Source organism: Chamaea fasciata, unplaced genomic scaffold (assembly GCF_029207755.1).
Source record: "Chamaea fasciata isolate MVZ Bird 193981 ecotype frontalis unplaced genomic scaffold, bChaFas1.0.hap1 SCAF_7, whole genome shotgun sequence".
NCBI lineage: Eukaryota > Metazoa > Chordata > Aves > Passeriformes > Sylviidae > Chamaea > Chamaea fasciata.
This window is the reverse complement of record NW_027094092.1, coordinates 57,312,448-57,338,011: the sequence shown is the minus strand read 5'-3', so window position 1 is coordinate 57,338,011 and position 25,564 is coordinate 57,312,448. Positions and strand designations below refer to the sequence as shown.

The 25,564-nt window shown below is 45.9% G+C and overlaps 2 protein-coding genes across 4 annotated transcripts in view; one reads left to right on the top strand and one right to left on the bottom strand.

The window, feature by feature from the left end:
• MNAT1 (MNAT1 component of CDK activating kinase) overlaps positions 1-17,403 on the top strand; it is a 116,521-nt gene extending 99,118 nt beyond the window's left edge. Inside the window, exon 8 of the mRNA XM_066189016.1 lies at positions 16,220-17,403. Within this exon, the coding sequence (XP_066045113.1) occupies positions 16,220-16,340 (121 nt within the window). The 3' untranslated portion in view covers positions 16,341-17,403. The remainder of the gene's footprint in view (positions 1-16,219) is intronic.
• A 1,912-nt stretch (positions 17,404-19,315) lies between these two features.
• Positions 19,316-25,419, bottom strand: TRMT5 (tRNA methyltransferase 5). Of its 3 annotated transcripts, none has more exons than XM_066186940.1 (5): positions 25,347-25,419; positions 23,175-23,824; positions 22,746-22,870; positions 20,643-21,297; positions 19,316-19,608 (listed from the first exon to the last, which is right to left on the bottom strand). In XM_066186940.1, exons 1-5 carry the CDS (start codon positions 25,349-25,351, stop codon positions 19,544-19,546), a joined length of 1,500 nt encoding a protein of 499 aa, XP_066043037.1. In that variant the 5' UTR covers positions 25,352-25,419; the 3' UTR covers positions 19,316-19,543. The 3 variants fall into 3 exon arrangements, with proteins under 3 accessions (XP_066043037.1, XP_066043038.1, XP_066043039.1); XM_066186941.1 differs by having other exon boundaries at positions 23,265-23,824; XM_066186942.1 differs by lacking the exon at positions 25,347-25,419 and adding an exon at positions 24,806-25,268.
• Positions 25,420-25,564: the final 145 nt, after the last annotated feature.

The window sequence follows — 25,564 nt, the reverse complement described above, 5'->3', positions numbered from 1 at the left end:
CTGTCAAAACTTCTCATTCTTTTGGCTTCTCTCTGGCAGTAGAACTGTTCCAGATCTTTCAGTAGCCAAGAAATCCATTCTGTTTGTGGGTTGCAAATTTTTACTCATCCTTGCATCTGGTTTTGTTGCCTTAAACCCCAGATACTTGGAGATTGACACAATATTAATCACAGTTGCATTTGGTTAAATTTGAGGTTAGTTGACATGAGTCAGTGATGAAATTGCATGTGACACTTTTTTGGACATCGGGAATTCATTATCTTTAAAATTATTTTTGAGAAACTTTATTCAGCCACTAAATATACTTTTATTAAAACAAGCCCTTAGTATGCATAATTGAGATTTGAAATCATGGTGTTTGTTTTTTCACATTTCTTGGAGTGTGCTTTCTGTTTAGTTAAACTAAACACCATTCTATTTATGGCATAATTTTGAGAATATTTTTTGTAATTCTGGCAGCAAATGCTGTGACATTATAATTATGCCATTAGCATTCAATGTTTATCCATCATAAACTGGCTGTAATCCCAGTTCTGGAATACAGCTTTCTTGTTGCTCTGGATTCTTCAAGAGAAGGGGCAATTTTATCTGCAGAAATTATTTTTTAAGGAAATCCACCATTTGGGTTAGTTACATACTAAAGCAGCTCGAAAAGAGGAGAAGTCTGTCTCTCCCTCTGAAGTCATAAATGATGTTTGAAGTTTTCTTGAAGGAGTTCACTTTTAAGGACAAGTTGAACCAGCAGATACTGTTTAGAAACAGACTCAATTCTTGCATATATTAAAATCTTGCACTCATTTAACCACCTAAATTTAAAAATGGGAACTGGTTAAACCAATACAATCTAATATTGTTAACATACCTGGTAATTTGTGGGTTTGAAAGCCAAGCAGGACACAGTGATTCACCCCAGGAGTGGATACTGGGACCAGCACCCTGTTCTTTCCTGCCTGGCTGTGGAAGGAGCGCTCCCTCAGCAGGTTTGCAGGTGGTGCAAAGGCCAGAGGAGCAGCTCGTGCCCCAGATGGTTGTGCTGCCCTTCAGAGGGACTCAGCAGGCTGGAGAAATCCTGACACAGCAGTCTAAGGGAAATGCAGGATGCTGCACCTGGGCTGGGATAACCCCAGCACGGGCTGGGGGCCATCCTGCTGGGAAAGCAGCTCCGTGGAGAAGGGCCCGGAGCACCTCATGGTGACCAGGAGCCTGTCCTGGTAGGGAAGAAAAGCCACCAGCTCCCTGGGCTGGGTCTTGTCCTGGCATTCCTAGTGCCAGACATGGACATGGTGGAACAAGGAGGGTTTGGGGTGTCTGTTGTGTGAGGAGAAACTGAGGGAACCTTCAATCTGGAGAAGAAAAGGCTTGGAAGGACCTTGTCTGTGTGTGTAAATACCTGATGGAGGGCAGGGAGTGCAGGGGACAGAGCCAGGCTCTCCTCAGTGATTCCCAGTGAAAGGACAAGGTGTCATGGACACAAATGGAAATACACGGAATTCCATTGAAATGCATTTACTGCAAGGGAGGGCAAACACCGGGACAGGTTGTCCAGGTAGGTAGTTTGTGGAGTGTTCCTCCTTGGAAGGAAGGAACTAAAACTTGACTGGATACAGTCCTGAGCTGACCCTGCTGAGCAGGGAAGCTGGACTAAGTGGGCTCCCTATGTGCCTTGCAGCCTCAACCTTCTCAGTGTCACTGTCCTGCTCTGGTTGCATGGCAGGGTGAGAAAATGTCAACAGATAATCTCAGCAATAAGATGTACAAACCAATATTTTAAAATAGAGATCATTTATTACAAATTGATGACTTCTAGAGCAGAATCCACTAGGAAGTGTCTTTTTCGTCTGCAGGCTGCCCTCATCATCTTAGTTCCTTTTTCCAGAGGTCTCAGGAGTTGCTCCACCAGCTTCTAAAGTGGAGTGTTGGATGCTGAGGCTGGAGTTGCCATCAGGTGTGGGCTTGGTAGCATGGAATCAGTGGAGCTGCACTGGTGTAAGGCATGGTGAAGTGGTACAGCTGTGTCACCCTGAGATTGCAGAGGTGATCGAGTGTTGAACTGCCTTTCTGTTCATGTATGCCCCTGTCAATTGTGCACTTTCACCAGTGAGTTTGAACTCTCCAGGGAAAAAAACAAATACTGAAGTACAAAGGCACATCTGCTCATAAAAGAGGAGAAAATTGTCAGTGTCCTGCTGGTCCCATTGGAATGGTCAGGTTCCTGTGCACTCCCTTTTCTGCTCCTGGAGAGGGATGGCTGGAGTGGAGGCAGCGTGAGTCTGACCCAGTCCAGCTTTCCTTAGCTGTACTGTTAAACACCTTTCTCTAGCTCAGGGTATGAATCTGAGCTTGGATAATGCCAGCCGGATAAAAATCCAATTGTCTGTAGCAAACATAGCAAATGGCATCACTTTGTTGTAGCAGAGAGCAAAGTGTTTGTTGTGCCTTTGATCTCTAAAGTGCTCTGATGTGGTGAGGTCATCTTGAGGAAGCGCTAACAGACCTTTCCTTGAATTTTGTATTTAACTCCAAGTAAAAGGAAGAAGGGAAAATTGAATCGATTGTGTGCTTATTGTGATAATTAATTTCAGTCAACAATTAGCTTGCTTTTCAAAGTTCCTGCACAGGACTTGGTACTGGAATGGAACTTTGGCAGATGACTTCATTAGTTTTCACTGAAAATTAATATGTCTGTCAGCTTTTCAGTGCGGGGCTCATTTTGCTCTCCAGATCAGTAAGACTACTGGCTTCCCTTTCAAAACTATTTTTCTTTATCGGTATATTTGCTTATGTGTCTTTAAATCCTTCCAGTTACTGCGTTAGAAGATGTGGGAAGGGGAAGAATACTTGGTCCCTGAAGGTTGCTGTGAACCAGTCACTGCTCGTATGAATGAAATATTTTCATACACCATAAAACTTTATCTCAAAGAAAGTCTTGAGAAGTTAAAATAATGGTGAATGTTCTCTAGTCTAACTCTTGCAAGGGCTAAATAGCCTGGCCTTGGTCCAGGAAGGCACTTAACAATGTGCTTAACTTTAAGCGCATTGAATATTCTTCCTGGCATGAGTGAAAAATCAATGAGGCTGCTCACATGCTTAAAATAAGACATGTGCTTAAGTGTCTTTCTGGACCTCAGCCAGAGCCTTCAGCCTGTGAGATGAGCTGAATTCTAACTGTGGGCAAAAGCCAGTAGTGTTTCATTTTGCTTGTCTTGTGCCTTTCTGAAGAATTCATTGATATTGTCTGTGTTTATTTGAATTGGCCTCCATTTCCCATCTACGCCCTACCAACTCCAAGGCTCTGGGAGTAAAATAGATGTGCAACTTAGGGCTGTCAAACAGCTTGTCAGGGGTGGTACTTAGACTGTATATATTGCTCTAGAGCAGGAACTGAACTTCAGAAAAGCTGGGAAAAGATGAGGTGAAACATGATTGTTTTCTTTGGTAGCCAAGGTTTTAATATAGAGAGAAAATGAAGAGGAGAGAAGAGAAGGGCTGGTGACACGTCGCACCTTTTCAGTTAACATAGTTGCTTCTTAGGAAACATTAAAGAATGCAGACAGATGCATTAATAATCTGCTGGCAGTGGCTGTAGCCTTGGCAAGTTGTCTTTCCTACCTACTATTGATTTTTCTGACTCTCAGGCAGCAATTTGCAATGGGTGGTGTGATCCCTTATCCTCAAAATGGGCAGTGAGAGGAGTTGTCACAGCCAAAATAATTTTTACTTTCTAACTAACGCCTCCTGTTTCTTCAACAGCATCTTTTCCTGCTTAGATGACAATTTCCACTGCTGACAACTGTGAATGATAAATTCACTATATTTAAACACAAACAGCCTCCATGGCTAGAGGTGCAAAATAACCCTCCACCATGCACTGAGCTCTGTGCTGGCACCAGCCCCACTTGGGGGAGCACCCCTCAAGTGCTGTAAATCTGGGGTGTTACTGCTTGGCAAGTGGAAAAGCACTGCAGCCATGGGCATCTCAGAGAAATCTTTGCTGTCAGCTCAATCTTACATATCTAAGGTAACACGAGTGTCCTTCTCCCCCTGCTGCCTTTTGTTTTTCAGCATTTAGACAGTGCTTGGCTTTCCCTCTCCCTCTCTGTGTTTACAGTTTCCTCCTAACATCACCAGGGCAGGGACACCTCTTTGTTTCCTTGTGTATTTAATTTATACAGGATGAGAGAGAAACTTAGAGGAGTTGAAAAGAGAGTGGCCAGAATAAAGGAAAATGGAGCATAGATGTTTTTTAAAGGGTTAAATATGTAAGACTAGAAACAAGCAGTTGAATTTTGTATGTAGTTACGAAAGTGTTCCTGAAAATGCACCACCATGAGGGAGCAGCTGCCATTTTTATCAGATCTTTTCCACATTGAGGCTTGAGCAGTTTTGAATGAGTTTGTTTGTAGGTTGTTGATTTTCTTTCAGCTGCAGCAGTGTGTTTGCAGAAGTGTACAGCACTCCAGGCTGGGTTTCAAGTTTGCTTCAAGGTAACTCACATTGTATGTTTTTATTGTGTACTTGTCCTAGTGGCCATTTATTTCTTTAAATAGTGAATTTCTTTTTAATTACGTAAAAGCTTAATAGAATCACCTGTCACACACAGAATTTAATTTGAATTAAGTAAGATGTGATTGAAGATTCAGGTTTAGAAGGTATGTTCACATTCTGGGATAGCCTAAATGGTGAAATAATGTGCACTGCGGATATCAGAGGCAGAATTAGAACTGGAAGAGTGGATGGAAAATGGCATCTTAGAACTGTTTTGTTTTCAACTATTTTCCCCTTAGCTTTTTTAAAATCAAGCTCAAGTAGTTCTGTGAGTGTATCTGTCTGCAGGTGTCTTCAATGTGACAGAGCCTTCTGCCACCTAGTGTTACTGGGAGCTCTCCTCACCAGGAGAATTTATTAAATGTCATTTTTATTAGCAATCCCCCCTAATTTCTGGGCACTTTCTGCAAATGTTTAAAAAGGCACTTTCTGCACCAGTTTCAGAATCAGTTCAGTCAGTAGGCACAACTTCTTTGGAGACAGATTTTGGGGATGCAGTTTGCAAGTTGAATCGAGTTGTTAACAGATAATCCACGGAGAATTTCAGCAGTTGTGGATGTCACTGCTCTGTAACAACTCTGTTGGTATTTTCTCTCCCTAGTGAAACTAAGGGGTTCTGCCTAACACAGCACACTCCTGTTTCATATCTGTGCTTCTGCTGTTTCAGGATATTGGATTAGACTGAAAGCAACAGAAAATTAAAATTAATTCAACAGAAATCATATAAAGAATGATTCAATTTAGATACTTAACTCATTGTCTTTTTAGAAGAGCAAAATGAAGATCTCCTATCATCACTGCATTTTTCCCCTCTAGAAATTCTACCAGGGCACAATAGAGAAGGACAATAAAATCCAGAGAATTTCACCCAGATTTCACAATAGAATTGTTAAGCTGTTAAAACAGAAAAATAGTCTTAATGATGCTTTATATTTAAGCCAAATAATAATAGCCCCTACCGTATGCTGACAGATAGGAGGAAATTGCCTAGGAGTGAAGGAGTGCGTTTTTTCCCCTTCATTCCCCTGTAAAAAAATTATTTTCAGGACAACAGGGCAGCTTTTCCCTCCTCCCCCAGCTGTGGGAGCTGTGACTGCCCTGTGGCACAGTGGGGCTGTGCAGCTCCTTTGCAGCTGAGGTTTGAGAGCTCAGCCCAAAGGCTGCTCCTGCCTGGGGCAGATGCTTCTCATCCTTCACCCCTCTGTGGTGTTGAGGAGAAGCCTCACTCCGAGCTCCTGCCCCCTTTGCTCCCTCCCACCTCTTCCAGGCCTTCCTGAGGAGCAAGTGCCAGCCTGGCTGGGAGCTGTAAACCTGATCCTCAGCATCAGCCTGAAATGCTGACCTGACCAGCAGCAACCAGAACCTGAGGCGGCTGAGCGGCTCGTGCATTAGAGCACAAGTCAGCTGCAAGAGAAAGCGACCTGGTTTTCACCTTCTTTTGACCTGAACAATCTCATCTTCTTTAAATACTGTCATTCAAACGGCAATGTTTGCTTTCAACAATTACACTTTTCACTTTCTGCCTAAAGAAAATAACTTTGGGTTCTTATGATCTGAAAGGAACCACCGAGAGTTTGTAGTTTTTCATTTGAGATAATTATTAGGTTTGGCAGCTTACTTACCTGATCAGTATCAGCAGCTAAAAACCCTCTAGAAATTCTTGTGCTTGTTGGAGTCATATTAAACTGGAATTGCCGTATGATGTGAACTCATTGCTACTCAGAACAGAGAGTGCTGTGTCACAGTGAAAACAGAACTGACTTTCTGACTGGGGAAACTGTGTTTCAAAGCTGAGGTTATAACCACTTTTTCTGTGTTCATGGAGTTTTTTTTCCATCAGTTGTGATTTGGAGGCAAAGCCTGTTGCTCTGCCTGATACATGAGTCACCCAGGTGCTCTGCTCTTCCCTGCTGGGACTAAAGCAAGTCCTTAAATGCAAGAAAAACTTGAAAAGCATTCTGCCATTTCATTTTCCAGCCTTGGGCCTGAAATCAAGGTCCTCCCCAGTGCTCCTAGGGCTAAAATACCTCCTCTCTGCTTGGAGCCATCCTGGACTCTGCAGCTGTGTCCTGAGCTAGTGGGTGGCATCCCTGTGTCCATGGCAGGGGGGTTGGGACTGGACGATCTTTGATGTCTCTTCCATCCCAAATCATTCTGTGATTCTGTGATACAATCACGACTGTCCTCGTCTGTTGCCTCAGAGCTGTGCATCAAGCAAAACGTGCTAAAAAGAGGGAGAAGAAAGTGTCTGTGCATCTCCATCCTCCTTCTGGAGGTGTTCCTGACCAAGGGCTTCCTTTGCCTACAGATGCATAATTTACATGGGAGCTGGTGCTGCCGGAATCTCTTTCATGTAGCTCTCCCAAAGCCCCAGTTCATCAATGTGGGTCTCTGGCTGTGCACTGGGGGATTCGTGGTGCTCAGTGGGGTGTGTGGAACATGGGAAAAAAGGCAGAGTGGCAAGAACAGGAGGGAATTTTTTATCCTAAAAGAAGAGTTTGTGTGTCCAAAAGAACCGTCTTTCAGAATAAAAGTTGTGTTCTCCCTTCTTGCCTACAGAAGGGATGCTGTATTCCCAGAGTCCAGCCCAGGGAAATGTTCAGCCAGTCCTGGGGAAAGATACAGTGGTGTCTTTAAAACTGAACTTGCCCTGTCCTTACATAAAAAAGATAAGCCTATGAAAACAGTCTTGACTTAGGTAGAAAGTTCCAGAACAGCGGTTAACTTCCTCAGAGTTGTAATAAATATTTAAACACATCCGTGTTCTTCTTGTGCCCTTTGTCCTGAACACAGTGTGTGGGAGGAAGAGTGGAGTTGGAGGACAGAGGGAAAGCTGAAGAATTTGGTGATCAGTCTATGCCAAAACCTTTCCACGACACGTTAAAAAGAGAGAGCTGCTTCGCAATTACAGAAATGGTGGCTTAATGAAAAGGAAACAAAAAAGGGGAAAAAAAATTTCCGATCTCACAGCTGAGAAAAGGCCCTTGTGTTCAATGACATTCTTCCCGGGGTCAAGTACGAGCGGAGCCCGATTTAGTCACAGCCTAAATGTAGCTGCAGCTCTGCAGCGCTGCCCGTGTGATCGCTGCCAGCCCCGCAGAGCAGCGCCGCGCCGGCCTCCAGCGGGCCCTGCAGTGTCCTTGTGCCCCGCGGGGCCGCTCAAGGGTGTGAAAACGCTTCCCTTGCAGTTGTTGGAGCGCTTTCTGCGGGGGCTGATTGATTTACTGGATCTGGAAGTCCAGACCTGGAAACCTGAGTGAGGGAGAATGCCCGGAGCACGGTGCTGAGGCCGGGTGTTGAGAGGACAGACAGCTGGCGGGTGACCTCGGGGAGATGACAAATGGGGGACCAGGTGCCCCCGCTCATCCCAGAGCGCTCCCGGCCCCTCTGGAGTTACGGAAGTCCCTGGCGCTGAAGGAAGGCTTCCTGTGAGCAAGGCTTCTAGAAATAAACACGAACCTCTTGTTACAGCGGAGTGCATGGGGCTAAGGAATCCGAGCAGCTATTAGGGAAGGAGTTGAAGAAGAAATCCTTGCAGTTTAAAAGGGAAAAAAGTAAAATTAATCCAAACGGTAGTGCCTGTGAGTATTTTGGAGTTGGCAGGAATGCGTGGGGAGCAGCAAGAAACAAACTGTTTACACAGCACGAGCAGCGATGGCTCTTCTCTGCCGTGTATGGAGCCATCCAAACAACTAAATATTTGACTGGGAGGAAACTGAGATGCAAGCAAGCCCCCCAACAACTGAAGAAAGAGAAGTCAGCATAGAGTTTGTATAAAATATCCTTTCTGGAGTTGAAACATGTGACCAAAAAGAACTTGCATAGCCTTTAGTTTTCCTTTGCTTGCAAAGGATTCGTGTATTTGCAGGTTCTGCTTTCCATTTCCTGTTTTTATTTTAAAATAGGCAGTTGTGTGCTAAAATGAGGAGAACTTTCAGAGAATCCTTGTCTCAAATCCACCCTGCAACAGCACAGAAATCTATAACCCGTGTTGTCTTAGACCTGCTGAGGATATGCTTCCTTTCTCTAAGGGTTCTTTAGTGCGGTTGTGATGTACTTTAGCAGCTTCAGGACTGTTTGTTTTGGGGTTTTTTTCAACTAAAAAAAAAACAACCCAAGAAAACAAGATGACCTCTGTCATCACTTTAGCTTTTGAAACTGTGTTCAAGATTTCCTACATTAGCTCAGAATCACTGAGTGCTCTAAGGACGGCATTGGCTGCTCTCTTGCACTGGTATTCACATTTTCTAAGGCTGGAACAGTTGTACCTTGTCTGAAGTGATGCTGACTGATCAAATGTTAAGAGAAGCTGATTGAATGTAACATTTGATTATTATCAAAGACAATATGCAGACACCCACTGTGAATTGTGGGCTCATATGAGGGGCAAAATGTGTTTCTCAAACATGCACTGGATTTACACATGGGAATTCTTGTTGAATGTGAATCTCTAGCTTGGATAACTCCTCAGTGAAAAGAGGAGGTTTATTTAACTTGGTAACATTTGTAACATCTCCAGGTGTAACTGGATTTACAGTTCCTTTTGAAGATGGGAGTAGGTCAGCTTGCACCATTTAAGGGGTTTATGTCCCATTTCAAAGTAGTTTTTATATCTACAGTTTTCAGTGCTTTAAGTTGATAATCTCAAAGTCTGTAGTCCATTGTACTTGAAGTTTATAGACTTTTCTACCTGAGATAGTTGTATCAAGTTGGTGCCTTCTTGGGTAGGGCCCTGCAGTGGGACTGGAATTGTCCAAACCTCATTTTTTTGGCCGTGCCTGCAGGTCCTGTCCCAGGGCTGCATCCAGCCTGCAGCAGAGGAAATGTACAAAATGCATATCAGGGCAGAGGAGTACAAAGCTTCCTTTATTCTATAAAACTTTTTTCATCGTTAGTTTCCTGTCTTTACACTTTAAAACATCCACTTCTTTTAAAATTATATCAGTTTCTGGGAGGCGGAAGGCATTTCTCCTTTTCCTTTGATCTCAATTTCTCTGTAGCTTTTCATCTTACCTCAAGGCAACAGCATTGGCTTCTCAGTTACTCCAAAAGCAAATGTTTATGTGTTAAATAAATGCAAGTACCTGAGTCTGGTCTCACATCTATTTAAAAACCAGGGCAGCAGTAGAATTGCAGTGCTGGGAAAATGCTGGAGAACCAGGTGCTCTCTAAAACTTTTCTTCCTTTAAAATTCTTTTTTTTTTTTTTTTTTTTTTGCCAGTAGAAGGCCTGGGTTTTTATGAGGAGCACTGAAGGTATATTTGAGGTAGCTGTCATAAGGAAATTTCCCTCCAGTCCACTCCCCAATGTATTAGCTTTTCAGTGGAAATGTTTGGTCTCTGGACTCTGGATTTCATCACAAAAAGAGGAAGTTTTTAGGGAAAGTAGTATGGGAAAATCTGATTCTGTTCTCTTCCCCCACCGAGGGAGGCTTCTGTGACTTTGAGTCTTTGCATTTAAAGATTTTTCCACTCCAAGGTTCACGACTGCACTCACCAGTTCACGAGTAATCTGTAATAAACTCTGAGATAGGTCATTAGATATATCTTACAGGTTGTGTATGGGTTTCACCATTAACAGAGGAAACAGTTTATGTGAAACATCAAATAAAAGTGCTGCAATTTTTACCTTAAACCCTCGGAATGTCCTTCATTGGTCACTGCAGCAGCTGGTCACTGTTGCAGCAGGACACTGGTGGCTTTGGGTTTCCAGGATCCAAAATGTTTGCCCTTTATATAAAGGACATTATAAGGGAGAAGAGGACGGGGGAAAAGAGGGGGGAATAGCTCATCACTAATTTCTACCTTTGGAGTCTGAACTGGCTTTATCAGCAACAGCTGTTTCATAGTTAATATCACATTTTGAGGTGCTTTTTTTGCCTCTTTCAGTGTCTGGTAGCAGAACTCTGTCCTGTTCCTTCTCAGCTGAGGTGTGCTGTGGCAGACCTGTTTTTTTTTAATTTTAAAGTACTCTGTTTCACCACACACAGTTTACACACACTCCTGCCCTGAGAAAACTCTGACAGTGTTTGAAACAAATTGCTGTTTAGAAAAAGCAGATGGAAGAGGTTAAAAAGAATCACTAGGAGTCCTGTATTTCTTGTATTCATTTGCTGGGCTGGGGCATTTCCTGTCTTTTCTACTGGGAAACTTTATTTTTGGTAGAACAGAGTTCTTCACTTAGAAAACCCAAAGTGGAGAAATAAAAGTTCTAGGAGCTTAAACTCTCAATTATGTTTTTTTCTTAAAAGAGATCCATTAGAGACAGAAGGCATCTGCTTTTGCAGAATTTATTGCAAGATGAAGACACTGAATTTCCTTGCTGGAAATCAGAGTTGGATGAGTAAGGGATGGTTCTGTTGCAGGTTCCTGGAGCATGGGTGAGTGAAATGGACTGAGCAAGTTTGGGGCATGGAGAAGGGTCTGGCATTCATCTGACACCTCAGAGAGCAATTTCTGCTCACTAAGCCCTCAGGAAACAGCACAGAGTTATTAATAATAACAAACCAGTCTGGCTTACTGAATGTGAACGTGAATACTGAAAGCTGAATGTGCACAGCACTGCTGTCTGCAGGTGGGATTGCTGGGGCTGCAGGGGCAGTGTCTGAGCTGGACCACTTGTCTTTGGCAGGATTTTTAGCAGCCAAAACTCTGTTTTGGTATTTAGAGTGACTTCTCCTTGTGCCCCTGCACTGTGGGCTGTGTTCAGTGCAAAAGGTGCCATAATCTGGACTAAAATGTATTTTTTATCTCTCTGCCTTGGGATCTGTCATATTTGGACCTCATCCTGCTTAGCCCTGTTTTGACATCCACACTGATTGCTGCAATTTTGTGCAGAGAAGCATTGAAAAAGCCCCAAATAACAGAACTCCTTCAGTGATTGCACCTATTAAATAGATTTTCTCCCATTTTGCCTGTGTGGTCTGGAGGGTGGAGGAGAGGAGTGGCTGGTGGCAGGTGCCCATCAGGGCTGGCAGTGTGACCTCGGGCCAGGAGGGTTGGGTTGGGCTCATGAGGAGCCCTTGCTGAGCTCAAGGCTGCGTTAAACTTGAATTCTGTGTCAGAACAGCCTGTGTTGGCTGGGGTTCAGCAGCAACTTCTGACACCAGTCATAGCTGGTGGGTTTAACATCTAAATACAGTCATAGTGCCCAAATGCTAAAATGGATGAAAGTCTCCTCTTTTTTTAATTTGAGGATCAGGCTTGTAGTTACTCCCTGGAAGGACAAATTGCTATTCTGGATTTGAGTACCAGCTTTGTGCCTTGTGTTTTTGCCCTGCCTTAGTCATATTAGTCTGAGAGAGGGAGAACCACAGCAGATTTGAATAACACCCAGTGAAGGCCTGTTCCCAAATGCATTTCCTGGGGCTATTTAATGGAGAACAGCAATGAACCCGGCTCATTCCATAAACAAATTCTGTTTGCCTCCACGGACCAGAGCTGACTGGTTCAAAGGAAAACAGAGCTGAGCAGAGGAGCTCAGTTTGTACCTGCTCAGGGACTGGAGAGTAACCCAGGCCACACATTCCTCAGCAGAAGCCAGGCAAGACACAGTCCAGTTCCTTATGTGATGAGACCCAGCCTCTGCAGCTCGCTCTGAGTAACGCAGCAATAGCTCATCCGAGGGATTGGTAAATCTAATGAAAATGCTGTCTCCAGAAAGGCTCAGGAATGCAGCAGCCTATGCTACTGCCTTGCTAATGCTTCACACAGTTTTCCAGACTGGAGTATTTTGCTTGCTTTATGCAACCACTATTTATTATTTAAATGATGAATCTGGAAAATTTCCCAGATCTAATGTCTGCCCCATTACTTTCTGTCTTGGATACTGCGGATAATCAGATGAGCAGTAAATCTACTCTGTGGAATAGAATTAATTTTTTTTCCCCTGTCAAACAACTTGTGAATGATTTTTCTTTTCTTCACTCCCATAAAATATCTAATAGGTAAAAATAATCTGTATGCCAAGTACACAGTTATTCCATATGTATCTCTAAGTGGTGCATCTGCAGAAACACCCCTGGGAGTGTTTTTATCTCGGGTAGCAGGAAAGATTGTGTGAAATAATCCCTTGCACTGGTACTTTCAGTTGGGTGGGTGAAGGGACATACTGTGGGGTGGTTTGGGCTTGTTGTTTATGTTTGGTTCTTTTTGTTTGTTTAGGTGGGGGTTTTTATCTTTGGTTTTTGGTGGGTGTTTATTTTAGCCAGGTTTGATTGTGCCGTTTCTCCATTCTCTCTGTTTGTTTCTGACGTCTTTTCCCGAATTTGTCTGGAACCAGACCACCCTGCTGAGCAGTGAGGAGATGTTTGCCAGTGGCCCTGGGAGCTGCTGAGCTGCTGTTGCTGAGCTGCTGTTGGGCGCTCTGGCTCTCAGCAGCAGCAGTGCCAGGGGGACTGGGGCTCCTGGGCTGTTCTGGGAAGGCACAGGGGGATGGCATCCACTGCCACGCTGAGCCCGCGTGGCCTCTCCTGGTGAAGTGGTTGTGACAGAGCCTTGGGAAAAGAGAAAACATGAAGAAAACCCCTCCCAGGAACAACCAGCTTGATTCTGAGCCCCCACACCGAGTGTGAATTACACCTCTTTCCTTGAAAACAGCAGGGGTTTGGTTTTTTTATTTTTTATTTTTTTCTCCCACCCCCTCCATGGGGATAAGAAACTGAAGGTCAGTAATGAACCCCCCAAGGCTCATGAAGAACACTCTAGGACGTATTTTAACTCAATGAAAGGTTAATGGAGAAGATCAACATCCAAAGGCTGCAGCCAAGGAAAGGGGGCTTGTTTGGGCAGAGCCTGAAGCAGAGCATAGGCATTGCTGGGAATGGGAAGTGTGAAATGGTGGGCCAGGGAACACACAGCCCTTTAGCCCTGTTCAAAAATAATAGTGCAGGCTTTTTTTTAACTTCAGAGTTTAGAGTTTAGTCTGCCCTCAGTAAAAACAAGTTACACTAAAAAACTCTGCACCAGAAAAAGCAAACCTCTTTTTCCTGGTTTCTGCTTATAAGATTTACAGGTACTTAAAATAAACCTATGAAAAACAGACCCAGTGTGCTGGAATTTGCTAACTAGTGAGAGCAATTACCTCCAGGTCCCAAGACCTAACGGAGCTCGGCTTTTTAGAAATAAAAACTTGGCAAGAGCTTCTTCCTGCTGCTGTTGTAAAGGTGTACATGAAAAGATGTGCTGACCTCTGCCAGAAACCCCAGGGATCCAGTTCAGAGAGATTCTCCTGTGGAGGGGATGGCTGGAATCAGGCAGCACAGATGGGGACCGGTGTGGAAAAAGCCGGCAAAAACCATTTGCTTCTCATTGTGTGGCTTCAGCGTGGCAGATTCTTTGCAATTGCCTGGTGTACCACAGTAATTAAATGGGTCAAGAGCAGTAAGTTCAGATGCTTAACAAGAAAATAAAGACCTCACTTGACAGCCAGCAGCGGGCCGTGCTTGTTTCACAGGAGTAAGGAGAATTAGGGCAGGTTGTGCAGTAAAAGTCGATGGGAGCCTTTTTGGCAATGATTTTGTGTTGCTTCAGAGATCACCTCCCAATTAACTGCAAGTGCTGCAGTGGCTGGAAGTCAGGTTGTCTTATGAAACTAAAGCTCCAATTTCAGATGTCCTAGAAAAAGGGAAACAATAGACTCTGTTTTTCTCCTTTCAGTGATATATAAGTAAGAGGAGATAAGAAAAGTAATGAGAAAGACACAACCAACCTTTGTTAATATTGAAATGTAAAATAATCCCGTTTTCACTGGACTGTTTCATGCATGAAGGGAAAATGAAGTTGTGCAATGAAGTAAATATGATAGAAGTGAAATCCAAGATGGGAACTGATTTTTATAAGACTCTCTGGTTTGGAGGGTAGAGGTACTTTCACACCAGCATTTCGAAGGCAATTATTTGTTGTTGTCAGTGCCCATCATTCCTGGCTGGGAAAAGGAGCTCCTGTTTCCCACAGCAGTTTTAAAAGTCCTTTGAGAAGGATGAGATCTTCCTCTTAAAATACTAAGGGACAAGTAACAAGAATGTAAAAAAAAAAAAAAAAAAAAAAGAAAACCCATAAAATGTCTTGTGCCACAAACCAGGAGCTCTCTGCAGACCACCTCGCCATGCAGATTAAGAGATGGGATCAGCTTTGTTGCTGTGTTTGTAGATTCTTTTGGACTGAGCACTATTAAAAGGGTTTATTATTATTTTGTGCTCTCCTGCCTGTGTCTGTGCTGATGGGAACCAGTGTCTGGCAGTGAGGGCCAAATTCTGTCACAGCTTGATACGAAACACCTCAACTCAGTCACAGGAGGTAAATTCAGTCTCAGCTTCAGCATCTCACCAAGAATCGCTCAGAAACATTGCTCACGTCTGTGCATTGTGGTTATTAGGTGCAAGAAATAGAGTTTTTAAAACTGTAATTAATCATTTATCAGTAATCTCTTTTTCTATGCTTTTATGGCATCAATGGGTATGACTGTTTATTATGTCTTACCTATAAAATCTGACCTGTTTTATATACTCTTTATGGAAACAGTGTACAGTCATAAATTAAAAGATGCAACTGTTTTGGATATTTTACTGGTGGTCCTGTATTTTCCTGCCAAAAGTGCAGCTGTTTTAGGTTTCTCAGGATAACATTATAAAAGGCTGTGTGCGTTTTGCAAGTTTATGCTGGGATTGCCAAGCCAGAGGTGGAGTGACTCAACCTTCCCAGGAGCAGCATGTACCAAGTGAGGAATCAAAACAGCGGCCCGAGCGCAGCCCCTGTGGAAGGCACTTGGTGTTTATGGCCTTGTGTCTGGTGGTCAGGATTGGAGATGGTTCTCCTGCTGGTCCCGCTGGGCTGTGGAGCTGTTTGATGAGGTTTTGGTGCAAAACTAGCGGAGAATCTGTCTTGTACTTGTCTCGTGGGGTGCAGGAGCTGTGGGGTTACGGTGTGGGATGAAGCCATCCTTTAACAGGAGGTCTCGGTGTGTGTGGCTGGGGTGGAGCCCTTGGAAGGAGCCAAGGGGAGCCAGGAGCAGCAGTGCCAGCACAGGCAGCGTGTTTGTGTTTCCATGTCAACTTCTGCTTCCATCTCAACTCGTGTTTCCATGTCAACTCAGCGCTCTGGGAGGTTTGGGGTAGAATTAGATGGCTCTGCAAATGGGTGATGATTCTTAATTAGTGGGGAAATTTAGAATCTTCTTTAGCCAAAATGATGGTGGCCTCCCACAGATCTAATTCCCAGGGTCAGTGGGCTCCAGGCACAGGTAACAAGTAAAGGAAGCTCAGCCCTGTGGTCATCAGAGCAACTGGCACAGTCAGACTGGGGGAATGTCTGGCATTAAGTGACAGAGCTGAAACCCTCCTGTTCCTGTGGGAGTGCAGGAAAGCTTTTGGTGGTGTCCTTGTCGTGGCAGGACCTGTGGGAGTGGGGACATGAACCACCCCCAGAGCGAGCACAGAGAACACAAACCCCTGGATGCTTTAACCCTGTGCCACCAGAGCGCCGGCTGGGGCAGCCTGGCTGAAGGTGCATCATTGCTTTAACTCATGGAAATTTTATCTGGATGTGTCCAGTGGGCAGTGGGCAGCTCCATCTCCTTGCTTTCTCCTAAAAAGTATCCTCAACCTCGCTGTGCTGTGACCCACAGGGGCCTTTGATGTGTTTGCTGTGCTCTGAAATAACGTCGCTCTTTGCTGCAGGTACCTCACCCACGTTCGAGCCGCCTCTCCGCAGGACCTGGCCGGGGGCTACACGTCCTCCCTGGCCTGTCACCGGGCCCTGCAGGACGCCTTCAGCGGGCTCCTCTGGCACCCCAGTTAGCCAGGGAGCACCAGCCTGTGCCCAAGGCACACCCAGCGGGATGAGGAGCCAGCAAAACCAGCAAAGGTGGGGCAGGATCAGTGCCGTCTGCATGGGCCGGGCTGCGCTCCCTGCTCCGTGCACCCCTCTGGTGCAAAAGCAGCTGCCTTTAAGTGTTAAAGGGAAAAAACAAACCCCGTCTGCACCAGAGCTTTGTGAAATGGTAGATACATTCTTGTGGAGGGGGAAACTTGTTAGTCATGTGGCACTTTGCTGAGGGAGGCTGAAGCAATAAAGCCACATCTAATGGAAGATGTGAATAACTCAGCTGTGTACGTTTGAGGCTTAAAGAAATACACTTGTAAATTTTTTTTTAAATAAAGCCAGACTTTAATAAAGTTTGTGGTTTTACTCTTATTGCAGGGTTTTATTTGCACAAGCATTTAAATGCTATTTTGATTATAACATTCAGTGTCAATATTCAAGCCTACGTTTTCTTCCCATAAAACTAGTTTCCCCAGTTTAGACAAGTGGGTTTTTCCTCCTGCCAGCTGGATGAGATGAGAAACTCTGGAAATATGCTGACACAACTCTTGTGTGGGATCCTTTCTCTGTGTGTCACTTGGTTCTTACCTTTGCTTGGAAAACAAATCTTTAGCTCAATGTCTTTCAGCTGAGGTGCTCTAGAAGCAATCTAAGAAACCTCAATGCAAGGTGAAGTCAGTGAAGTAGTCAAAATTGCGGGGTTCCCTTTTGGGGTTTTGTTGGTTTGTTTGTTCTGCTTCTGTATTTTTGCTTTTTCCTGTTTATCTCCATTTGCAACATTTTCTGTCATAAACTCAGGAGCTTCTTTAGGTGGGAACATCCCTTTGGTTTTGGGGATGATCTCTGCCACCTGATGTGATTCCTTGCCTGCTCCTTGTAATGGAATGTTGACCTCTGCAGGAGAGGTCAAGCTGCTCAGGACAACCACCTTGGACCATGTTTTATAGGCCACCTGCTCATAGCTGTTGAATCCTCTCTGAGGAGTGCACTGGATGGATGTATTTTTTCTATGCTGTAATAAAGAGAAGAATGAGATCTATTCCAGACTTGGTGTTTTCTTATGAAAGAAAATGGAGGGAGATGGCAGAATTTCCATTGCCCTTTGAAATCCCCTTGGCTGTGCCCAGAACAGCTGCTGATGAGGAATGTTACAGAAGGCAGAGGTGAGGAAGAGATCAGATCCTTCCCTCCTCTCCTCTCTCCCCTTGCCCAGGCTCACCCAGACTGGCAAAGATGCACCTCACCAATGATCTCTTCATATTCACTTTGTAAAGCCCCAGGTCATGCCCTAATGAATGCAGACCTGCATATGCATATTAATATTTATAATTTCAATACACTCATTAACTTGTGTGTAGCTTGGCTATTATTTATTACGTAATTTCTCGTACACAGAACTGGCAACTGCGCAGAAAGCTGGAAAACCCCTGGTTATGAATATAGTGATGTAGCTGCTAGACTGGAATCTAAACTGAAGTTATGCTGCTGGAATAACTGCTGGCATTCAGTTCTTAAAGGAAAAAACCTTTTACCAGTTCAGATCCTTCCCTGTCCTGGGACTTTAGTGAAAATCAGAGTTAGGTATTTTCCAGGCTTGACCCAGCAATGGTGACCAAAGCCTGGTTTCTGTTAGTCAGTGGTGCCAAGCCCTAAACTCAGGCTGTGAAGCAATGTGCAGTCCCAGGGACCCACAGTCTGTGTCAGGCAGTGATCCCAGGCTGGCTGCACCATTCCAGGGTGGTGGAGGCCTTATTGCTCCAGCAGTGTTTGTGGGGGGCCCCAGAGAAACATTCAGATGTTGATAGAGAGGCAGAGAGCAGCAGAGGTGTCAGGAAATGGGACAGGCAGTGGAGCAGCAGCGAGGCCGGGGCAGATCCCAGCACTCCCAGGCTGGAGTTGCAGGGATTAAAGGCCTGAGCAGGAGTGCCAGGCTCAGTGCAGGCCAGGGAGGACTCAGGATTCCCGGGTGAGTCAGGATGGCCTCCCTGGAGATGGATAAACGTGCTCCTGCAGGGACCCAGGCTGCGAGGGCTGTGCAGCCAAGGGAAGGAAAGGCCGTCACACGGAGCCACCAGCAAAACAAACCCGTGGCCCTTGGTGGTGTTTGGGTGAGAACCAAAAATGCAGCGGGCTGCAGGCTCAGGGCTGGAGCCACAGCAGCAAGGCCAGGAGGGTGACAGACATCTGGTTGCTGGGCGTGAGCTCAGAGCTTGGGCTGAGGGAAAATATCTGAAACTGAGAGGGCGAGCCGAGTTCTCTGGCCAAATAAACTATTTGTGGTTGACATTGCCCAACAATAGTTTGGAAGGGTAAGAAAAGGAAATCAAAGGCAGAGGCTTTTCAAATCCCTGCAGAATAGGAGCAGCCAGCCAGAAAGATCATCCAGGGACTGCAGCAGGGGAGCAGGCAGAGGTGGGGAGAGCTGGGAGAGGGCAGAGGCACAAAAGCCACGGGAGGACACGGTTTCAGGAGGACAGAACTGTTTTTCAGGTGCTGGTTTCAGCCTGGAACTGCAATGCAAGCATGAACTTCATCTGCAAATGTGCAAAAAACATTAAACTCTTTCTGGCTCTAACCATGGGCAAACACAAAGTTAGGAGTCAACTAATCCCTAACTAAATATTGGTATTAAAAAGCATTTTTTACTCAAAACCTCAGGATATTGGGCTGTTTGGCCCTTTTGGTATCTCAGGTTAAGCTTTTGAAATGTTACCTTGCTTACACAAGAGCTGTTTGTGCATCTGCTAACCATAATCCAATATTCTGAAACCGAAACATTTGTCAGGGAGAGTCCAGGGCAGGGGTTATGTAAGTCACCCTCCTAGACCTGACAAGACATAAAAATCTGTTCTCCCCACAACTTGCACATTATCAATATGCTACAGCAGAAAACTACCCCAGGCCTTGCCACTGAGTTAGCACAGGGCATGAAACAATAGGGAGCAGCAAAGTACCAAAACACATTTATTATAAAAGAATAAAGGTTTATTTTTTTGTAGTGACAACAATTTTAATCGATCCCACAATGAGAAAAAACGGTGACTGCAGGAAGCAAGGCTCCCAAAGGAAAGCTGCAACTCAGTGGGAACACAGGTCTGCTCCTTATAACTCAGGGGGTAAAAGAGAGAGACCCCAAATATCCTTTACACATACTAAGGTAGTCACCATAGCTCTGCTCTTCAACTCAGTACCTTCTCTTCTGAAGAGTCTTGGCTGGTACAAAGACGTTTCGAGGCTGGTTTTGCTGGAAAAGGTTAGAAAAGGTAAATTATTTAATGTACAGTAAACAGACTGACCTAACCACAAGCTCTGGAACAGGGAGCTCTGTTAAGGGATTTAACAGGAAGAGATGAGAGCTAAAAATCAAGATTAATAGTCACAAATGAAAAAACTCTTAGAGCAATAATGGGGGGTCTTTACTGAATGCTGAAAAAGACTTTCAAAAAACCTTTATGGAGCTACATTTTCACCAACATCTCAGTGCTACCCAACAACAGCATAAATGTAAGGTTCATGGCATTAAAGCTTTATAAAAACCTCCTTTCCTCCAGTTCATGTACCTTCAGACTGAGAGCCTCCCTCTGCTCCCTTTGTCATGTAGTACAAAGCCCAAGATCAATGAAACCAACCAGTTTCTACAAGTACTTTATGAACAAATGAAAAATTATAAACAAACAAAAAAAACCCCCATAAAACAACCAAATTCAGCACTGAAGATCTCTAAGGGTATCTATGTCTCAGTTAAACTGAATCAGGTACAGAACCTGGTTCTGCTGATGTGGTGACTCCAGACCTCACTGAGTCTGTGTGAGCACAAGGAGAAGGTCAGAGCTGGGACCAGTCCCTTGGAAGTGCACTGATCTGGGCAGAAACACAGCTCCAGTTCTGAGGGACTGAGCTAATAGAGACGTGTGCTTGGCATTAGATCACAGAGCCACTGAATATCCTGCACTGGAAGGGCCCACAAGGATCACTGAGTCCCCATCCTCCCCCAGTGCACAACCTGAGGCATAAAGGTCTGGTTTATGGCCTGTGGGGTGATCCTGTCCAGTCCACCATTTTTCTGGGGAGGCTCCTGCTGGGATCAGAGGAGCAGGCTGCTGTTACCACAGCAAGGAAGCCCTGCAGCTGCTGCACATGTGCAGGCACTCTGTCCTGCCAGCCACCTCTGTGCTCAGACATCCACCCCCCTGTCACACGCCTGGAGCGTCACACACGGGGCTGACCAGGTGGGACCAACCTGAAATCCCAGTGCCACAGGGGAGGTTTGCTCCTTACCTTCATCAGGGCAGGGCCTCTTGTAGAGCACATCTGCTGGGATCTGGAAGCTGAGGCACAGCATCTCCTTGTTGGGCGCCACATTCCTGACCAGGAAAGTGGAGCAGCGTCCGGCCAAGGAGGTTCCCAGCACAGCTTCCGCTCGCTCCTGGATGTCTCTGGCCGGGTCGCTGTGTTTGGAGAACCCGTAGCAGTGCACAGTGGGAAGGCCAGCAGGGCTGCAGGGCTCCCCCACCAAGAGATGCCTGAAAACATCCAGAAACTCCACGGCCAGAGCTGGCAAATTCATCACGACGTGGAAAGCGGTTTTCTGTTCCTCCTTCAGGAGCGGCAGCTCTTTGCTGAGCTCCTCCCTCACGGGCCCCCGCAGGAAGTCCCTGCCGTCCATGTTGAAGGCCTGTACCTTGGTGTCCACTTTGTTGAGCCTGCAGTTGTGCAGGAGCCAGGAGTAGGAGTCGGGGTTGAGGTCGTTGGCAAACACTCGGCACTTCCTCTTGGCTGCCGGGATGGCGAAAGGCCCGACCCCGGCGAAGACGTCGAAGAGAACGTCGCCGGCCTTCAGCAGCCCCACGATGCGGCCGTGCTCTGTGGACAGCCGCGGGTTCCAGTACACTTTGGAAAAGTCCAGTTCATAGGAGATGTTGTTTTCTTTGACCTGCAAGTCCAAAACATTTGCTTAAGCCCCTGTGTTGAAATGCCAGGCAGATTTTAAGGGTTATCACTAATTAAGAAAATTAAAAACCAAGGTGGCTTATCGAAAGGTAACCTGTACATCAGCACTGTCCCACTGGTAGCACACGTGAATCTTAAATAAACGGATCAACTAAGCAGTCAAATAAACAGATCCTAAAACAACAGATCAACAATAGCCATGTCCCCAGTGTCAACCCTGAAGGCTGGCTTTATGTAGGTCTCAATCACCAGGTAGAAATAAAGCAGCAACTTAAAATGACCCTAAAAAAACCTGAGGGTTTTCAAGAGCTTTGTGGCTGGCTGACAACTCCTTTATTGAAAGCAGACCTTGGAAAGATGCCTCAAGCCCTCCTTTGTGGAGTGCACACAGTAAATAACTGTCTGAGAATGATAGGCCCAAGAACAGGAACCGTCAGCCAAATTCAAAGCCACTGGGAGCCAGTTCTGCAGCTTGAAAAAAAATACTGTATTTCATCTCCCAGGGTGACAGAGTCTAGAAATGGATCCAAACCCAAGCTTTGGGATGACCACTATCTTAAGAACAGACCTGAAAAGGAACAGTATTTATTCAGATGAGAATGGGATGCAAGGTAACACTCTCTTTGCACCAGCATGTGGAATTGTCTGATTCCAAAGTACAGTAAGTTGGGATCCAGATCACCACATTGTTGGCTTTGCCAGCAAGAAACACCCTAAAGTGTCTCTGGATGCAGCTCCATGGTGTGCCAGATGTGTGGTGACACCATCTGCATAATATTCAATTGCCACTGCTGCCCTGACAATCCAGCAGCCTTCGCTCTGCATGAACAGGATGTTCCACCACGCTATTCAACCTTTTTTTTGGTAATCACATTTTTTCTCCTTTGAAAGTAAAAAGCTGCTAACAGATAAGAGAAAATGTTTTTGTGGAAGCAGTGGCCAAGTTTCCAGCTACAGACAAGAAACCCTGTGTGAAGAACACTTGGCAGTTACACAGTGATTACACCTGATAAATGTCAGAGCAGAGGAGACAGGAGGTTTGTCTTGCTGCTAACAGGAGACGAAAAAGGCAAAGGCAAAATGCTGCCTAAGTGCCAAAGATGGTGAGATTGAAACTTCTGTACCAGCCACTGTACAAAGCTTGCTGAAATTAGGAAACTGGATTTTCTTAGATCAAATCCACATCATTAAATCTAGGCTGTGAACATGGAAGAGTACAGGCCTTCCTGATCCCTATGGCTGAATTTGCCCTTGGCAGACCAGGACAAAGGAATGCAGAAGTAGCAGCCAACCCTTAGGCTCAGACAGGTGTCAGGAAGGGCACTGTGGAAAGGAAGGGACTCAGGAGCACCCTCGCATGACATCTCTCCAGAAGGTGCCTTTGGGTTTTAGCACATTAAATTTAAAATACCAGGAGGAAAAGGCCTGTACCTTGGTCACCAGGTTGTTCTCTCCAGCAAGCACCTCCATTTCAAAATTCCGGTATGTGCTGTCAATAATATTGGTTTTATTCACTACACAGGTGATTCCTGGATTCTTGTCCATTATAACCTGGCCTGAAAGAAAAAGGTGAGAGATAATTATGGTTAAGGGACCAGGACATTTTAATGTCCTACAACAGCCACAACAAGCCTGCTGTTTACAGCTAAATTAACTAAAGTAAGTGTGTGTTGGAACAACCTCCCTCTAATGACTCGGGGCTGCAGCTGTGACCTTTCCAAGGCACGCACTTCACCCTGGCCCAGGGCTCAGTGCAGTGAGAGCACCACACTGTGAGAGAACCGTGCCCCTCAACACAGTGCCTTTTTAACAAGACACTAATGACACAAATGCCTTCCTGAGAGGAGCTGTTTCACCTACCAATCAAGTGTCTGTAGGGCAGCTGGTGATCCCTGAGATTCAAGTGAGCAATGTGGCCAACACGGCTGAACCCAGAGGTGACATCCTGACCTTCGGGAAGGACGGCTCGCAGGATCTCCTCCGACTTGAAATTCTCATAGGTCAGCTCCAGCTGGTACTTGGACACCTCAGGAGGGACACTGAGCTGCTTCAGGACCTGCTGCTCTGACTCTCCTAATGAGAATTCTGGTACTTTATGAGGATCCAGGATAACAAATCTACTGTACTCATCCTCTGGATCCTCCACCACCCGCTTGAGGCCGGGACGCTGCAGCACTGATTGTTTTAGGGACTTCAGCACACTGTGCACAATTTCCTTCTTGACTTTAAGAGCTGGAACCACCACTGTCCTTTTGAAAGCCTCTCTGTTGAGCAGTGTCATCCCACGCACTCCAGGATGTGGCAAATACAGTTCTGGATTAGTTTTATCCTCCACGGTTTCGGGCATTGTGAAGTAAGTGTTTTTTTTAACTACTACAAAGAGCCCAGGTATTCTGCCAGAATGTTGTGCCAATAGCATCCAAACTGCTGGAAATGATGTATTTGATGCAGCTGTCCTAAAATGATTAGTTTTCAGTAGTCTGGCACAGTATCCCAATCTCCACAAAGTCCTAGAAGAGAAATTATTCATTTTATAGACATTACGTAATCATTCCATTTAAAAGGCTGCAAATCACATGGATTTGCTGTTCTCTTAAACCAGAATTTCCATCTGTACCAAACAATCCACAATAGTTTAGTAAAGCCCTTTATTATGAAATATATGCTGCAAATTTCTGTTATTTTGCAAACGTACTTTTAGACCCAAACGTTAACTGACTTCAAGCGGTGAGCTAATCCCCTCCTGCCAAAAAACAATGACCTCTCTTTGTTCTAATAAATGTGATATTAATCTCAGTAAGCCAAATGGAAAGACTTCTACTGTCTTGATCCTACTCCTGTTGGATCCCCCCTGTGTCTGGTAAAATTCATTACCAAGCAGTGGTTGCTAGAAAACAGTTATTAGCAACAGTGGTCATGATCACTCTTTGGTGATTTCTGCCTCCCATGCCCCAGTGGTTCCATGCTCTGTAAGATCTTTGAGGTGCATGCCAGAAAGGTCATTAATTAATTGCAATGTCCCCCATAAGGTCCAGAGAAGCATCAGCAATGTCTGTTCCTGCCACTGAGCCCCGGTTCATCCACGGGCTGGGAACTTGAAAAGTGGCTTTACACTTCTCTAAATGGTTTCCTCCACTAGAGACAAACCAAAAGGGCCCAATTTTCTGCCTTGGCACTGGCCGCTCCAAGGCAGGAACCAATGGTTTACATGGTGCTGGAGGCTGGCATTTCTCCTGACTTTTTAAAAAGCCTGTTTTGAGAGAGAGGCTCTGCAGGGAAATTGGTTCTCTTGTCTGCCTCCCTCAGCCCTGCCCCTCTCCAGGGTAACACAGGCTGTGTGCTCTCTCTTCTTCACAAACCTGCCGTTCCCAAACCCTGCCAAGCTGGTTCTGCTCCCATCCCTGTCCCGCCCAAATCCCAGCTCCTCGCCGGGACTCCGTACATCTCCCGGGCAGCCCATTTCCCTAAGCCAGGCTTTTGGCAGAGCACACCTCCTTCAGGAAGACACACTGCATTCCTCACGTCTGCTGCACAGGAGAAATCCCTCCTCCAGAGGCCTGAGCATCCCCGTGCTTTTCCTGGGGGTGGAAACGTGTGGCGTGGTTCCCAGAGAATGGAATAGGCTGGAAAAGACTTGTGGGATCATCGAGTCGAGCTGTGACCGAACACCCACCACAGCACAGGGTGCCTCGCCCAATCTTTCCTTAAACACCTCCAGGAGTCACTCCACCACTTCGCTGGACATCGTTCCAATGTCTGATCCCCCTTTCTGTGAAGAAATTCTTCCTAATGTCCAAACTAAGCCGCCCCTGGCGCAAACTGGGGCCATGTCCTCTCATCCTGTCGCTTCTCGGTGCCGCATTAAACCCACAAGATAAAGCCGCCCGCAAAGCTGGGTGTGGCTGGAGGCCACCGCCACCACCTTTCCAAGGTGCCTAAGGAGAGACGCCATCCTTCCCCTCACCACCACCATCCCCGTTTATCCCGTTCTCCCCTCAGGGAATTCTCTCCCCCCGCTCACCCCGCCCTCACCTCATGCCGGGCCCCGCGCGCCGCGCGCGGACGTCATCGCCGCTGCGCCGGGATGGGCGGGGCCTGGGCGGTGACCACGCCCACAATACCCCGCCTATAATGCCCCGCCCCCTGTCCCCGCAGCGGGGCGGGCATGGGGTGCAACAGCCCCGCCCCTCAATGGTGACCACGCCCCCGTTGGCTCCGCCCCCGGCGGCTCCGCCCCCGGCGCTCCCCTC

What these genes read in the sequence shown, in the direction of transcription:
- TRMT5 (XM_066186940.1), bottom strand. An exon ending in GCCCTACAGACACTTGATTG is followed by an intron (nt 22,871 to 23,174) that starts GTAGGTGAAACA and finishes TTTTTCTTTCAG; the next exon opens with GCCAGGTTATAATGGACAAG. An exon ending in AGAACAACCTGGTGACCAAG is followed by an intron (nt 21,298 to 22,745) that starts GTACAGGCCTTT and finishes TTGGACTTGCAG; the next exon opens with GTCAAAGAAAACAACATCTC.